Source organism: Salvia splendens, chromosome 7 (genome assembly GCF_004379255.2).
Source record: "Salvia splendens isolate huo1 chromosome 7, SspV2, whole genome shotgun sequence".
NCBI classification, from domain to species: Eukaryota; Viridiplantae; Streptophyta; class Magnoliopsida; order Lamiales; family Lamiaceae; genus Salvia; species Salvia splendens.
In genome coordinates this window covers 9,004,639-9,022,681 of record NC_056038.1, presented here as the reverse complement: position 1 = coordinate 9,022,681, position 18,043 = coordinate 9,004,639, and the positions used below count along the sequence as shown (strand labels likewise).

General features: G+C 39.5%; 2 protein-coding genes and 1 long non-coding RNA gene across 3 annotated transcripts; all 3 read left to right on the top strand.

Moving 5' to 3' along the window:
* The first annotated feature begins 125 nt into the window (after window positions 1–125).
* Window positions 126–3,554, top strand: LOC121811584. The gene is made up of 3 exons (XR_006052724.1): window positions 126–668; window positions 2,873–2,932; window positions 3,504–3,554. It is a non-coding gene; the product is annotated as an uncharacterized LOC121811584 (long non-coding RNA).
* A 10,331-nt stretch (window positions 3,555–13,885) lies between these two features.
* Window positions 13,886–17,611, top strand: LOC121742456 (serine/threonine-protein kinase PCRK1-like). The gene is made up of 4 exons (XM_042135592.1): window positions 13,886–14,502; window positions 14,760–15,020; window positions 15,779–15,901; window positions 15,994–17,611. The coding sequence occupies exons 1-4, from the start codon at window positions 14,131–14,133 to the stop codon at window positions 16,540–16,542; spliced, it is 1,305 nt and encodes a 434-aa protein (XP_041991526.1). The 5' UTR covers window positions 13,886–14,130; the 3' UTR covers window positions 16,543–17,611.
* On the top strand, window positions 17,174–17,485 carry LOC121810361. The gene has a single exon (XM_042211152.1). It carries the CDS (start codon window positions 17,174–17,176, stop codon window positions 17,483–17,485), a length of 312 nt encoding a protein of 103 aa, XP_042067086.1.
* Window positions 17,612–18,043: the final 432 nt, after the last annotated feature.

The following is an 18,043-nucleotide window of genomic DNA, read 5'->3' as shown; positions in this document are numbered from 1 at the left end:
GAACTTTCGTACCTTATTTTTATTATTAGCCTAAAGATAAATAATAAGTGATCGTTGTAGTATTCGAAATCTGCCATTTTCATGTATGATAATTTATCTTGGAATTATAAATAATCGTCGCTTCGTTCTCGAACGAATATTTCAAGTAAAAAAAAAAAAAAAACTAATAACACCAAATAAAAATTTTAATGTCCGATACATCCAACAAAAGTCCAACAAAATTTAATTTATACATCGTATGGAAGCGGGTACTTCAACATGGACGGCCACAAACTTGAACCGATTATACCTACATCAAATTAAATGATTAAGTAAGCAAATACTCAAATAATTAATAAAATAATAATAATAATAATAATAATAATAATAATAATAATAATAATAATAATAATAATTTAATCAAACTTGGTCACCAAGTTTGTAAATCAAGTATTTAATGATTCTTTGATATTTTCCACATCCTTCCCTCTCTCCCATGAATCTCTCTCCCACTCCCTAAATCTCTCCCACGTCTAAACCAAATCATCTTCCTCTATATTATTCACGGCACAATCAAATTTCTCTTATTCGTTCTCTGCAATCAAGAAACCAAGCTTCATTCTCTCAAGAAATCAAGAACCCAATTCGAAGGAGGGAGCTATCGGTTAATCTCTCAAAATCCATTAAAGGTATACTCCTTTTCAATCGAGATAAATTACAGTTCGTAAGCATAGTATTTTCATACATCAACCTCGCACCAAACAGAATCAATATTCCGCAAGAACCGAACAATACAACTGAATACCACGTCAATTAATCGGAAAGTGTGAATTAACATAAAAATTGAGTAAAGAACTTACCTTTCGCGGGGTCGGAGTCTTTCGGGGCTGAACGGGTTAGTTCCGGGACGTTTCGGGGTAAATCGGGGAGGAATAGGAGTTAATCGGGGCTGCCGAGCAGTGAATTGGGGCTGTCCGAGCGGTAATTGAGCAGCAGGTGGCGATTTCGCCGGATTGAAACCGGAGGATTTCAGCAATAGGTGGCGTAGGATGGACGACGATGAGAAGTTGGTTTCGGTTAGGGGTTTTGTGGCGACGGAGTGTGACGGCAGCAGAAACCAGCGGCGCTGAGCGACCGGCGGATCGGCGGCAGAACTTCTTCACTGCGACGGCGACTCCGGCGAGGATTCGTGGTGCAATGGTGGCGCGTCTGACTCCAGATCAGAGGATGGCGCGTTCGATTCACGTCGGGTACAGCGGCGAATCGCAGCGGTGACGGTTGCGGGGGAGGCTGACCGACAGGGGTCGCAGACAACGGCGCGGGCGGCGATCGGGCATGATTCGCAGCCGTAGGTGACGGTGATTGGGTTATCGGTGGTGTTGAGAGCTTCTTCGATTCTGACGGAGATAGAAGATAGGAATAGGGAGAGAGAAAGAGAGAGGCGTGTGGATGGAGAGAATATAGTTGGGCCTCCCTCTTTAATTTTGGAGTTGGGCCCTAAATTAATTTGGAGAAAATAAAGATTTGGGCTTTTGCTTTATTTAAGGAAATTGAGCTTAATAAATTAATTGGATGATCTATTTAAGTTGGGCTCCACTTAAATTGTTATGGGGCTTTAGAATATTAATTTAAGAGAAAAGTGGAGAATTTGGGTTTTGTAAATAAATCATTGGGTTGATAATTGAATTAATTGTGGGGAATTGTTTAATTAATTTTAGAATATTTCCAAGGCCAAAATTGTTGGGATTCAATACGCACAAGACTTTCACACACTCAGGTGAATCACACACACACTCACAGTTGTATGATAACTCACAATGCAGAAGAACACACACTCACACTTAGAGTATCGAAGATGGTAATCTTGGAGAGAAAACTTGAAAACTCTTTATTGATTTTCACTACTGACTACGTACATGGTTTTGAGCTATTTAAAGCTCTACAATCAAGTAGCAACTGCTACTAACTAACTACAAGAAGAATCAAGAAAGCAAGAAGAATAACTGCTACATCTCGGCTAACTAACTGCTGCTCCAACGGCTAGTTTCTCTAGGCCGAACTTCCTTCTCGGTTCAAGACCGAACTGTTGCTTCTTCTTTCTCGGCTCAAGACGAACTCTATTCTTGACTCAAGACCGAACTTTCTTTTCGGCTCACAACCGAGCACTCTCTTCGGCTCACAACCGAGCTCCCTTCTCGGTTCACAAACCGAACTCCTTTCTCGGTACACAAACCGAACTCCTTTGCTTCTCGGCTCAAGACCAACTGTCTTCTCGGCTCAAAGCCGAACTCAAAGCCGAGCTCAAAAGCCGAGCTTCCTTCTTCTTCTCTTCTTCTTCCAACTGAAATGAGCACTCCTTTATTACAAAAATAAATATAAATTCTCGGTGGGAAATTATTATGATAAGTTAACTGTGGGATTGAATAAATTTTTAGGAGTTATTTAATTAATTTCGAAATAATTTTTGAAGTATGAATAATTTATCCCAAGTCCGGAAAACATATAATTTTTCTTAGCAAAGGGAAATAGTTGCGATAATTCAATTATGTGCTTAAATAAATTTTGGGATTTTTGTTCGATATTATGATGGAAAATACGAGGAGCCAACGGAAGAATTATGGGCATAAGCGGTCGACCGGCATCGCCCCGCGACGCCTCGGGCGGCCGCTAAGGAAATGGAAAGAAAGAGGGAGACGACGTTCTCAAATCACAGAAATAATTAAGTTTAATAAAGAAGTGCTATTAATTAAATTTCCCAATTTAATTAATATGAAAATTTCTAAAATTTTCTAACGGTGAACAAATGAAAAAAATAAAAATAAAGTAGGGGCATGCATTCCTATAAGTATGTGAATTTCTCGAGTCTTATTAGTACGTTGTTTGTTTTCAAAAGGTTATCTCCGCAAGTAAGGTCGGAGTAAGAAATTCAAGTTAAAGGAACTAAACGAACCAGGTGAACTTTCTTATCCTACATACTAATGTGGATAAAAATGCAAATTATTTTAAGGTGATATTTTATGAAAACTCGAACCTATGTTCGTTGTTGTTTCAAGTGATGTTGTCTTGCCATAAATGTTTTGTGTATGATGCCTATCTGTTGGCTACGGCCAAGTGAATTATGAATGATGATATATGTGAATCGAATTCGGGTCCCAGTGAGGGTGGTGTCCCCACTCGGACTAGTGTACACAAGCTCCCTCTGCATGTTGGGCAGAGCAGGTGACCGAGGAAGGTGGCCACCTTCCCGGCACAAGAATACCTCTGACATGTTGGGCAGAGAAGGTGACCGTGCGAGAACACCATCTCGACGGCACAATGTGATCAGATATGGCTAAGTACAGGAAAAAAAGGGACTGCAGTCCAATGTGAATATTTTTAGTAAGCTCGGGCATTTTTAATAACACCCCCGAGTGTTACTGTGATGATGGCTTGACAATATTTTTAAATGTATATGTGTAATTTTCGGCAATGTGTTCACTGAGTACTTTTTGTACTCAGCCCTGCATATATTTCTAAATGTGCAGGTTGAGCAGCGAAGTGGTGGAGGAAGTGCTATTGAGACAAGACTCTTACTTCAGTCAGATTTTGACTCTCGGAGGTTCATGTCTTCATACATGGAACCGCGTTCATTTGCTTCCGTTGTGCATCTTAAAAGACTCAAGTCTATTTTGTTCAAAACTCTGATTTATTTCGAGCTATTCCCATTTGTTTCGGGTTGTGGTTGAGTTGTGTTGATTTTCCCCTTTCTTCCCCGCTTCTTTAATCCTCCCCTAGTCGCGATCAACCGTGTTTTCTATCCTTAGAAAATGCGGTCGTGACAGAGTGGTATCAGAGCATTCTTTCTCGCTCTGAATCGAGAGTCTTCTTTGAAAATCTTTGGTCTAGCCTTGTTCCACTAGACTGTCTAATCGATGAAAATGCTCTTAGCACTTCCCTCCTATCGCGCTCAACGAGGAAAAAGGTAATTTTTTTTTTTTTTTCAAAAGAAAGTCAAGATATTTAAAAGTTTGAAATGGACAAATAGCTCTTGCAGTTAATTTGAGTGAAAAGATGAAAATACTGAGTTTAAAGAAAGAGTTGATGTTTCTTGATTTGGTAGCGTGCTTAAAAAAAAGAGTTAGTATGTCTTTTCTTGGCTAAAGACTGTGAATGCATGAATAAAAGAAGTAACTTTCCTGAATGGAAAAAGTTACTGAAATATGAAAGTATAAAGTATACGAGTCTGGTACCAATTGGTGAAATGATATCTCTTTTTGAGTTGGTGAAATGATATCTCTTTCTGAGTTAGTAATTGAATCATGTTGCTAGAATGGGGAAATCAAAATTTCCAAGAACTTAGAATACTTAGTTATGCGTTCCTTCTAGAACACAATATGAACTCGAACTTAGAAGTACAGTATGAACATTTCTCGCTTTCTTGAGCGACGATAAGAAAGTACACGATAAGAAAAAAAGTTTCGTCACGAGAAAAGTAATCCAACATAGAACAAAACGATGTTTTTACGTCCCAATGACATGAATAATCTGGGTTAGCCATTGTCTTTCTTGACAATCCAATCACTCCAAAGGATTATACCTTTGATCCAACTAAGCGATGAACACATACATGGCAAGAGAATATGATTACAATGTAAACAAAGAATCTAGCTTTACAATAATAAGTAAACAGAAACGGCGTGTTACGAGGATGACAGTTCTGACGAACCGAGAGTACCAAGGAGTCATAATCTCCACATATGGTCATCTGACGTGATCGTAAGGTGAAAGTAGCTTGTGACGAAAGTTTCCCATAACTCATTTACCATCCTCTATAAGGAATTAAACAAGGGAGTATCACCATTGTAGTTAACCAAGATGATTCATCAGCAACGCTTACTTGGATTCCCATGAATGTCATTTTCTCGCACCCCCTTGATCAAAATACTTTTTGTTGAATTAAGATATTAAATGCCTTCTTTTGCAAGGTAATGTGCCATTATTTTCCCTCTTCTATGTCAAGGTTGTGAATCACTTTCAGTTTTGAGCTTGCTCCCTCATGTTTTCTGATAACCACCAGTGACTACGGTCCTTCTTTACTCGTTCTGTATAAAAGCAATACTTTGACTCTCTGAATTCTTGCCACCAAACTTCTATACTAGGAGCTGCTTTATTTATAGCCTTCATAATGAACATGTTTCCCTAAACTATTGTCTCTTCAATGATAATATATTCTTCAAAGATCATTAGTAGATCTTTAGTGTTTTCAAATGTGCTTGCTGACACTCATTAATTTATAAAGAATAGTCACTTCTTCTTAATCCCACTATAATTATTCCATCATGCTTTGAGCTATTTAGCAACTCCAAGTCTAAAGTAATTTGCTCTCTTCCCGAACTAGTTTGCTCTGGTTGTCTTCTCTACTAATTAATTTCCGTGACTTGGTTATAAACTTTGTAAATTCGTTAACGTGATATAGTATCACGATGTTGTTGACCAAAAAGGGTAGTTCCTTGTTATTCTTCTTTCTCAAATCCACTTGAGCCCAATCATTTTCAGTCTTACTATATAGGAACAGCCATCTGTTGAGACCTTAAACCTTTTAATTTGACCCTTTGTGTTTTCAGACATACTTATTGACAAGCTCTTTGTTTTACATGAGTACTCTCATCTTCTGAATTCAAATATGACTGTTGTCTCTTGATTTGAGCTTTTCTGCAAGCTCCATGTTAAAGCCAGCATATTGCTTCTCCCTTGGCTAATTTCCTCTTGTTGCCCTCTTTATTAGTTAGTTTCCCTGAATTGCTTACAAACTCTAAAATTTCCTTGATATGATCTTCTATCACAGTGTTGTCGAGCAAATTACGATTGTTTGTTTTTCCTATTATTTTCAAATCCATTTGTAACCCTCCATCTCAGGTCTTCATGTTATCATCTGGAGATACTGGAAACTTTTCTACTTCACTGTTCATTTTGATTAATTTATTGGCAACTTATTATTGACATCTGCATTCTATTCATCATACCCCACTTTTGCAATTTATTCCATCTAGCAAGCTCTTCCAACAATAAAATTCCCAAGCTCTATGGGTATAGCTCAAGCCCTTTGAAATTGTATCTTTTCTTTTCTGGAAGTGAGCATAATGAGCCAAATTGAGCCTAGTCTTTGCACTTCATGAAAACCTTTGTTGCAAGCTACTGGTGAAAGTTTGTGGTGACCCAAACACTCATGTAATTGAAATAATTATAATCGTGTTATTTTCATGGTTACCTTGGAGCCTACACAAAGCAAGAACGATTCGAATATTTCTCTTGGAATCCCAAATTCAGTTCCTATCAAAGTTAAAACGATTAGATCAACTCTATATTTCCTCGCGTGAGACCCTCAAGAAAGCGCGAGACCGGCAAAAATCCTGTGCAGATGAACGTCGAGCCGAATTGAAATCTAACATCGGAGAGAAGGTCTTTTTGAAAGTATCCCCTTTCAAAGGAATAACTAGATTTCGACTCAAGGGAAAGCTGAAACCACGATTTATTGGACCCTATGAAATTCTGGAAGAAGTGGGCCCAATAGCATATCGCTTGGCATTACCACCCAACTTTGGGAACGTACACAACGTATCCCACGTCTCCCAACTTTGAAGGTACGTGTTCGACCCAAAATATGTGATTCGCCACGAGGAAATCGCCCTAGAGCCTAACCTGAGTTACGAAGAAAAGCCGGTAGAAATACTAGACCGAAAGGTGCAGCACTTCGGAACAAGTCGATTACTACACTGAAGGTTTTGTGGAAAAACCACGGACAAGAAGAGGCAACATGGGAGCTAGAGGAGAAATATCCCGAGCCTTTTGTCTAAGTACTTCCTAAATTTCGGGACGAAATTTCTTTAAAGGAACTAAACGAACCAGGTGAACTTTCTTATCTCCGCAAGTAAGAAAGGTTATCTCCGCAAGTAAGGTTATCTCCGCAAGTAAGGTCGGAGTAAGAAATTCAAGTTAAAGGAACTAAACGAACCAGGTGAACTTTCTTATCCTACATACTAATGTGGATAAAAATGCAAATTATTTTAAGGTGATATTTTATGAAAACTCGAACCTATGTTCGTTGTTGTTTCAAGTGATGTTGTCTTGCCATAAATGTTTTGTGTATGATGCCTATCTGTTGGCTACGGCCAAGTGAATTATGAATGATGATATATGTGAATCGAATTCGGGTCCCAGTGAGGGTGGTGTCCCCACTCGGACTAGTGTACACAAGCTCCCTCTGCATGTTGGGCAGAGCAGGTGACCGAGGAAGGTGGCCACCTTCCCGGCACAAGAATACCTCTGACATGTTGGGCAGAGAAGGTGACCGTGCGAGAACACCATCTCGACGGCACAATGTGATCAGATATGGCTAAGTACAGGAAAAAAAGGGACTGCAGTCCAATGTGAATATTTTTAGTAAGCTCGGGCATTTTTAATAACACCCCCGAGTGTTACTGTGATGATGGCTTGACAATATTTTTAAATGTATATGTGTAATTTTCGGCAATGTGTTCACTGAGTACTTTTTGTACTCAGCCCTGCATATATTTCTAAATGTGCAGGTTGAGCAGCGAAGTGGTGGAGGAAGTGCTATTGAGACAAGACTCTTACTTCAGTCAGATTTTGACTCTCGGAGGTTCATGTCTTCATACATGGAACCGCGTTCATTTGCTTCCGTTGTGCATCTTAAAAGACTCAAGTCTATTTTGTTCAAAACTCTGATTTATTTCGAGCTATTCCCATTTGTTTCGGGTTGTGGTTGAGTTGTGTTGATTTTCCCCTTTCTTCCCCGCTTCTTTAATCCTCCCCTAGTCGCGATCAACCGTGTTTTCTATCCTTAGAAAATGCGGTCGTGACAACCGGCCCGGTGGTTAACCGGCTGTTCGGAACCGCCGGTTCATGAACCGGAACCTGCACCGTCGGTTCGAACTGGCTGGGGGTCAGTGGTTTGAACCGGCCGGTTCAGGTTCGGGAATATGACGAACCGTAACAGCAGTTCGCCGGTTGGGACCGGCGGTTCAACGGTCCCAACGGGCAGATTCCGGCTAGGGCGTAGGGTTGCAGACGATGTGTGCAGAAAAACCGGCGGTTTCCGACGGTTCCGGTGCTTTTTCAGTTGGTAGAGCGTAGGTGGCAGTGTATAGGCCTGAAAACCGGTCAGAAACTGTCGATTTCCGTCAGAAACCATTGACTGAACCACCGGATGATGATGATGATGATGATGATGATGATGATGATGATGATGATGATGATGATAATAATAATGGATTAGGATATTGGGCCATTGGACTTTTGTCTTGATTATTGGACCAGGCTGAAGGGAAAAGTACTCCATGTATAAACAGAATTGCATCGCTAAATTTTACTGCCAACATTTCAGAATTCAATTTTTTTTACAATATTTTATTTCCTTTTTTCCTTTTATTCACATATTTTTTATTTCTTTCATTTTTGAAAATTTTACTTTCGTTTTGCATTATTTCTTCTTCTCGTGGTGGATCGGGACGTGGTGCTCGGGGTGGTGATCGGGGCAAAGGAATTGCCCAAGATCAAAGTTTTAATTCAACCAGAATGAATGAGATAGAAATTCGTCGAGCTGTACTCAGATTCGAAACTTTAGATTGACTACAATCGACGATTCAGCCTGGGTTTATGATACGGTTGCCCCGATATCACTTCCGGAGCTGGGGCACTCCCCATCACGCGAACAGGAGCCGGGGCCCGAGGCAGCGTCTACGGCGAGAGGCAGCGAGGAAAGCGAGGCAGCACCGAAGAGAACTTTGAGGCCGCGAGACAAGCTGCGACCGCCGAGCAAATTCCAGAAGTAGAGTGTAGGAGTCTATTTTGTTTATTAATTCAGTTTGTTCTTTCCTTTTACGTATTTTATTTTTCTTTGAACATTAATTAATTGCTTGTTGAGTCGGGCCTGATTTATAAGCCCCGTTCGGGTTTTCTTTGCGGTTCTTTCCCGAATTGACTAGGTTAGGTCGAACCGCCCCAGGGTATAAAATAGGGTATTTCATTGACCATTTTTTATGAAATATTTTCCCTAAAACCTAACGTGTGGAACAAACCTTGTTTCTTCTTGTTCGTCTATTGCTGCCCTCGCGGAACACGTCCGCCGATCAGCAAATCTGATCAATTCTTCGAATACGTCGAAGAGCTTGATCGCTACTGCAGCGAGAGAAGGCTGAAAACCGGGCCGTTGCGGAGAACGTCCGTAACAGTTTACGTTGGTTGGGTAGATGACTTTGTGAATTCTGGGAGTGAATTGCAATAGTCAGCCATAATATCTGGACTGATGTTTGATTGGTTCCTATTTTGTCTGTATCAATTTGTGTCTAGGGTTTGTGTTAATTGATGACCTTGTAATTGATTGCCTTATGTTGGTTTTATGATGGATTTCATGGACACCTACTTGCGTTTTGACAGTTAGTCCGAAACTTCTTGTTATAAATAAGTTAGAAGAACATGAGTTTATGAGTTCACTGCTATTTACCTTCGGTTTGTGTTTATGTTTGTAGCTCTGATTGAATTAGCAGCTTATACGATTTTGTGTTTAACTAGCACTCTGTTAAATGTGTGTACTGCTTCATCGGGGTGAAGGTAGGCGTAATGAAATGACATCCTTGTTGATTTTGTTAGAGGAGATAATACGGAATCATCAAATTAACATGCTCCTCGTATCTTTCATGATCACGCTTATTCATGAAATGACATCCTTGTTGATTTTAGAGAACCATAATTCCTCTTCCACATTGTTAGCTTTGAATAGATGTGCGGATGAGGCAAGATATCCGTCTTCAGAAATTCACGCTTGATCGCCTCCCTCGCCCGTACAAGATAACCTGAGCGGAAACCGTTATCGGACTTCCAGCTGTTGGCTGCCAACTCCTTCAACGTGGCCATTAGGATGTCTTCCTCGCGAACACTCCAAATGTGCCTCGACCTGTCGGATTTCACATTTTTATTCGTACCCAAATTGTTGCTACCTACGATGTTATAGTCAATCAATGAACACAACAATTGACGTCGATGTGTATGAAATTTATAGCAACCAAAACTAAGGTAATACACTATTACCCTCTGTCACAGGGCTACCATCGAGCTCTTTCTACTTTTGTTCTAGTCTAGTAATGGAATTCCATTTTAATGAAGAGGTTTAGATGTATTCCGACTCAGGGAGTGACGCACAACAATTATGCGTCGTTATTAATGAACGACGCATAACCCTTATGCGTCTTTGGTTAATGGCGTACAAGGGTTATGCGTCGTTCAAAGACGCATAAGAATTATGCGTCTTACCCTAGTGACGCATAACCCTTATGCGTCACACTGGTAAGCATTCCTGCCTGTCACCCGGGTGACCCGGGTTCGATCCCCGGCAAAGGCGCATAATTCTTTTATAAGAGTAATATCTATTTGCCAAAAATAAATGTTTAGAATAACTCATTTTTATCAAATACTATTCACTTAAAAAATTGCGCCGTTGCCGGGGATCGAACCCGGGTCACCCGGGTGACAGGCGGAAATGCTTACCAGTGTGACGCATAAGGGTTATGCGTCACTAGGGTAAGACGCATAATTCTTATGCGTCTTTGAACGACGCATAACCCTTGTGCGTCATTAACCAAAGACGCATAAGGGTTGTGCGTCGTTCATTAATAACGACGCATAACTGTTGTGCGTCACTCCCTGAGTCGGAATACAACTAAACTTCTTCATTAAAATGGAATTCCATTAACATGCATTACCCAAAAAAGAATTGTTCCGGCTACCATCTTCCTCGCTAACTCCTAGCCGCTGAGAGGCCATTCCAAAAGTAGATTTCTAGGGTTTGCGCACGGATACTGCACCAAAAACATTTTCAATCAAACTACACAAATGCATCCTTGTTTAGGACTTTATTATCAATCAAGCTACAAGGCCTAAATTCTGTAAATTAGAGATGAACCATGAGTTAACGCTGTGTTTCTTTTAATTTCTACAAATTCAGATTAACCGGAAGCATTGCACCAAATCATAATATGCACCAGGAGTTTGCAAATGATAACCACACACCACATTATCAGAACATTTCAAACTTTCCGACGATTGCAGCGGTACGCAAAATACACGAAAACTTACTGGTGTAGTTCTTCCCGACTCTGACGATTTGTATATGAGTTGCTAGATGTTAATCGACTCCACACATTGCCTAGTCGAAGTAAATGTGAGAGAGGCGCGCGGCTATTCAATTTGGGCGCCATTTTGATTTGGCCGGGTATAACATAGGGTTTTCAAGGACAAAATGGTCAATACAAAATGTGTATGAGGGCATATTTGTCAATCATCAGACCTATCAGTGTTTTGTATTAGCCCAACAAAAAACCATATAAGTTATATGAGGTACACTATCAGGGTAACCAAACATCCGAATGAGATATTTATATCAGTACTTTCATGTAAAACTCTATTCAACTACCCTATCATACACAATAATATCATATCAATCAAACGCACCCTAAGAGTCTAACTATTGTTTGTGATCATTCACCACTAGTAATTAGGACTCGGCCATATGCCCTAAATTGGGCCTCGCCTTAATCTTTGTGGCCCATTAATGCTACAGGCTTACATTAAACAATTTAAATAAACTTGTACTTATAAAGTAAGTAGCACATTCTTTTCTCAAAATGAAATGAAATAAATTAATAAAATAAACCTAAGAATTAATATAGCCTAAATTTAACATGTACACCCAAATAGTTATTTATTAAATTTTTGTTCATAAAACTAATGCCTTATATCACCAACGGTATCATTTTGATAGTAGTACTAATTGATTTGAATTAAAGTTTTCTTAATATTTGAAATACACACTTATTTTTGTTTTGAAAAAAAATACCCAAAACACACAACTAAACCGTAAAAGTACAAACCACACTTGCAATATATACGAATGTATCATTTCGAGATAGTACTCCACTACTATTACATGTATATGTTACAACAACCGCACGTTATTATAATAAAACTTTGGTAAGTCTATTACACATAAAGTGATGTAACTACGTGATTTGAGGGGTGAGAGTGAGACTATAATCAATATGGAACGTGACTAAGCGCATCTATCTCTCTTTTCCAACGACATAATTACGTAAATTAAATCACAAGCTATCTAACATAAATCATATTGACATTGTTTTCGGTGCAAAAGTACCACTCAAATCTTATAAAAGTTAATAGTGTTTGAAGACAAAAGTAAAAAAGAACAAAAAAGTTTGATCGAGGCCGTGATAATTTCAAATACTATTACCAAGAGTGAATTACACACTTTGACAATCACACTAATTATTTTCACCATCATCTATAGTAAATAAATGTTGTCTTATAAGCTTTCTCGTGAAGCTGCAGCCAAACGTAGTGGCTAAGTAAGATAGTAAGCCAATACCTTGATTTTTTTTTGTTTAGATTATAAGTTGTTTTGAATGATATATTTTGGATGGAAAGGTGGATGGGGAGATAACTATTTTTATTGTTGCAATTGGTTCGAGTTGGTGTAGTTGGTGAGAACTTACTATATAGTTGTAGATATTCGATTAACATGACATAGCTATTAATATGATTACCCAACCTCATTAATCACGTATAAGTTTGGCTTATAATTTAATGAAGATATATAGCCTCTATCTACAACTACCCAAGCAAGATTCTAATTGCAATTTAAGTAGATATTCATTTAACCATAATTTACTATAAACAAATTTGTCATAGCATAACATAATTATTTTGTGTAGAAGAATTTTAAAAGAAAATTTTTATGTCGTCGTTAAAGCATCCCCATCGCTGCTTGATGGGGCGGACGACGTCCGTGCCGACAGCCCGACACACCCGTGTCCGCCGCTGTGCTCACGCCGACGGCACGGCGCTGCTCGATATTCGAGCACGTCCGTGTCGCTGAGCAGGGCGACGTGGCAGCGTGTGATTGGCCAACGGCATTGCCGTTGTAATTTCCTTTCTTTTAAAAAAAATAAAAAATAATACAAAAAATAAAAAAAAATCTGATTCCCAAAAAATATAGCCGTTTATTACCGTTTTTTTTTAAAATTTTTTGAAATTTTTTGAATCCCAAAAACATATATAAATCCCAGACTCTGTTGTGGTACTCTAAGAATATTGCCGACATCATGTACACGTGTATTATCTTGCACAACATGATTATAGCTGACGAATGACCGAGGGCGGCTAACTTTTACGGCGAGGATGAAGCCGGAAGCTCAACCGCAAGGTCTCCCCCACGCCGATGTGTGCATACGACGGTGCGAGAGAGGATCGAAACAAGACACACAATGCACGATACCAAAGCCCACATTGAGCTACAAGAAGACCTAACCAAACACATTTGGGCGAAATTCGGCCACGAGTAGTGGATTTTTTTTTATAATTCTATGAATTTAATTATGTAATTTTTAATTTTTAGGATTTAAATTATGTAATTTTTAATTTTTAGGATTTGAATTATGTAATTTTTAATTTTTAGTAATTTGTAATAGTATTCTGGGTATTTTTAATGCATTCTAATATTGTGGAAATGTTTTTATTTAAATTGAATAATAAAATGATGGAACCCTTGAGCATGTCCTTGCGGAAGAATATGGATGTGAGTGTTGTGCTTTTGGAGAAGAACGTGAAGTAAAAAATGAATAAAAATGGGTGTGGCCCAGTTCCATACTCTTAGCAAGGGGCATGGATGAGGATGCTAAATCACTCATTTATCTAGAAACCATGAAATCCAGTCGTAATTGTTAGCAGACGTAATTAATAACTTGGAAAATATAAGATTTTATATTTGAAAAAGTTAAGATGATACGACAAATAAAAGCAGAGCGCGCTGACTGTTTCAAAGGAAATGCAGCACACTTCTCGTGACGACTGTCGATTCCTACTTTTAACTGCAATTTCTCAACTTCCTTTTCATCTAAACTAACGCCCATTTCTTCGATCCAATTCAAAAATGCTCTATCCATAACAGTCAAATCTTGCTATCTCCATCGAATTTTGACTCTCCAATTCAACAAGAGCGGCAAACAACCCCCAACCATTCCAGTATTCCAATTTCCATCCCTCTTTTTCTCTAATCAGACAATCAACGACGACTAAACTAGAATGAAATGCTTCCACTTCACCACCGGCGGAGGGGACGACGACGAGCAGGTCTCGCGCAAGGTCTCGTGGGCGCGCTCCCTCAGCGTGGCGTCCACCAACCTCGACTCCAGGCGCTCCGAGTTCGACACCGAGTCGCGCCGCGACTGGGCCGACTCGTCCGACCTGTTCCAGGATTTCTTAACTCAGGGCCGCGCTAATCATCTGCGGGTATTCTCCTTCGCCGACCTCAAATCGGCTACCCGTGGCTTCAGCCGCTCTCTCGTCATCGGCGAGGGCGGCTTCGGCAGCGTCTACCGGGGCCGCCTCAGAGTCGCCGATTCCGACCCGGAGATGGATGTTGCCATCAAGCAATTGAATCGCAATGGATTCCAGGCACGCTTTTCACTGCTTAAGAATTCATTTTATCCTTAATTCGCATAAACAAATTGAAAAAAGGGGGTAAAATTAGACAGTCAGCAACTTACTTATAAATTAATAGGTTTTGATTACGATCAAGCTTTCCTTTCTGCATTATGGGGCAATGAATGTTGTATCACTATAATATCTAAGATTTTTACGTAGATTTTGCTGTTAATTAAAGTATTAGCTTACGGTGTTTGGGATTTTTGTTTTTGCATTCTAGTTATCAGGGGCACAAGGAATGGATAAATGAGGTGAATTTTCTAGGTGTAGTCAATCACCCAAATCTTGTAAAATTGGTTGGGTATTGTGCTGCTGATGATGAAAGGGGGATTCAGAGGCTGTTGGTCTATCAACTTATGTGTAACAAAAGCTTGGAGGACCATCTCTTGAACCGCTTAGCGTCTCCTCTCTCGTGGCTAACCAGGTTGAAGATTGCTCAAGATGCAGCCCGTGGCTTGGCATACCTTCACGAAGAAATGGAATTTCAGGTACTTGTTATCGTAATCAGTGCAAAGTGAAGTGTTGGATATATATGATGCTTTCAGCAAGCAAATTGCTAATCAGGGAGTAACATTTTGTTCAGATTGTGAGTGAAAATATATGGAAGCTTGATGATAAATTGACATTAACTAGCCACAGGCTTTAATAATATTTCTCGATCTTATTCCCATGTTTTGAGGCTTTCCCTTCTGCATGAAATGATTCACAGCTAATTTGTTAAACAATCGTGCTTTAGACCAAAAAGACGGGGTGGAGGAGGAATGGGATATCCTCATTTGCTGGAACATTCAGATTCTAGAACCATAAATCCATAATAATTCGTAATGACAATGAATGCAAAACTTTGGGAAAATAACTAGAAGGAAAATGAAGCATGGTTGCTCTGGACCAGTTGAGAGGTTAATATCTAACTGTTTCATGATGACAATGAATTCAAAACTGTTTCTAGAAATTAATATCTACCTTTTTTTGGTTATAGAATCCCTTCCTAGTTGCTATGGACCAGTTGAGAGGTTCTAGTGGATAGATATATGGGTTTGAGTTGGCAACATGCTTCATTTGTAGAACACTAGTCACTCAAACTTTGTTGAAATTCAAAATATCGGAATATGCTTCATCTGACTGCTCTTCTTCCTTTATGGTGTGATTCCGGGTTTAATTCGAGTTATATAAATAGGTCTTGCGGTGTTCAAGTTACATTTCTAACTCTTGGGATTCTCTTGATCCACCTTCACATTTTATGCAGTTAATATTCAGAGACTTCAAGAGTTCAAATATTCTCTTAGATGAAGACTTCAACGCAAAATTGTCAGACTTTGGACTGGCGAGGCAGGGTCCAGCTGCTGGATCAGGTCATGTTTCCACATCAGTGAGTCCCATTTCTTGATTCAGCATCTTTTGTCAATCCTGATTCTTAGTTAGTTCTTTGACATTATTTGTCTGGCTGAATATGTTGTGCAGGTTGTTGGCACAGTTGGTTATGCAGCACCGGAGTATGTGCACACAGGCAGGCTAACTGCCAAGAGTGACGTATGGAGCTTTGGTGTTGTGCTGTACGAGCTCATCACAGGAAGACGGGTGCTGGAAAGAAATCTGCCACGAGGTGAGCAGAAGCTCTTGGAGTGGGTAAGACCCTACGTGTCTGATCCCAAAAAATTCCATTTGATCCTCGACCAAAGACTTGAGGGGCAGAATTGCATGAAATCAGCCCAGAGACTTGCATCTCTTGCCAACAAATGCCTCATGAAGAATCCCAGGTCGCGCCCAAAAATGAGTGAGGTGATTGAGATGCTTGGAAGCATCATTGCTGAAGCACCGCCACCTCTGGATGGATGTGTGCCTGAATCTGACAATCAGAATGAAAATGTGCATGAAGAAACTAGTGGATCAGAAGGAGGCAAAACGACAAACAGCAGCAGCCGGAGAAAGGGTTTTGACTTCAGAGTAATAGTCTCAAGGAACAGATCAATCGGGAAGTTGGATTGGAGAAACTGGACCCAAGTCTGGTAAGGACATGATATGATGATCTTGCCACTAATGGGGTCGAACCATTTTTACTGGTGAATATGAGTATTGAGCAATTCGATGTTCATCATCAAGCAAAGAGTTTATATCCCATCTTTTTTGGCCACCCAAATTGTAGTTTGCAGTTTTTGAGGTGTGCTAAGAGTGTATAGCTCTGCTTTTGAAAGAAAAGATTGGAGAGAGAGATTAGATTATTAGTAGTACTATTATTTTGCTTGAAAACAGAGATGCCAAAGAGTGAGTAAGATGCAACTGTGCTATGCATCGTACTCTTTACTCGTGTATGTAAAATAAAATTGGACACATTTTTTGGTTGTTTTTACTATTACAGAGTTCTTGATTGTGAAAGTAACAACTAGTATTTACCTATATGAATATGTGGACCGAATATGAAACAGTGTAATGCGCCGTAGCCTTACATTTCTGTACATGATCTTTTCTTCTTGAGAATTGTATAAATAAAGAAAAACGAAAAATGAAGAAAGAGAAAATGATTGAATGAGGATAAGACACTTGTGGAGAGGTTGTGCTTGAAACAAGTCAAGTAATTGTCTACACAATCTTTTTGCACCATTCATTCTCTCTCTCAAACAGGAAAAACTCAATAGAAAGAAAAATGTCTTCTTTGAACATGTTCTTTTCTCCCATAGTTACCCCTCAAAGAAGAGTAAGAAGTGCAGCCACAGCAGCAAAATCCTCAGGTGGAGGCAGCGAGGAGAAGGGCATTTTGGACTTTATTCTTGGGAGCTTGACCAAACAAGATCAGTTCTATGAAACTGATCCAATCTTGAAGAAGGTGGAGGACGGGAAGAGCGGTGGCACCACCTCCACCGGCAACGGAGACCGGAAGAACTCGGTGGTTGTGCCACCAGCCAAGAAGAAGGATGGTGGGTTTGGCGGCCTTGGGGGACTCTTTGCCAAAAAATGATTCATAAGTACCTTTTCTTTAATACTACTACAAAAAGTTATGTTCTAAATTTTTGGCATGCACTATTGATGCTCTCTTATGTACTTAATATGCTGCTTAATTCAATTGCATATATTGATTCTATCAGTCTTGGGATTGTTTTGTTTATGCATTGATGATATGAATGAACAAATTTTATCTGTATAAGAGCTATATGCAGTTTGTCTGCTTAATTATAAGAGCATCCACAACGGCGAACAGGACCGTCCGTCCATGCCAGCGGCACGGAGACGCTGACTGCCGCTGTTCGATGCATCGAGCACGTCCGTGCCAGCGAGCAGGCGACGTGGCAGCTTCATAGCCGTTGGCAATTATTTTTTTTTAAAAATGGATTTTAATTAAAAAATCCGATTAAAAAAAAAAAAAAAAATTCCCACTTCCTAAAAAATTATATCCGTTTTCTACCCACTTTTAATTTATTTTTCAATTTTCCCTAAAAAAATACACATTTTCATCTATAAATACCCACTTTCACACCAAAAATTCACACCACACTATACCATTATCATCCAAATTCTC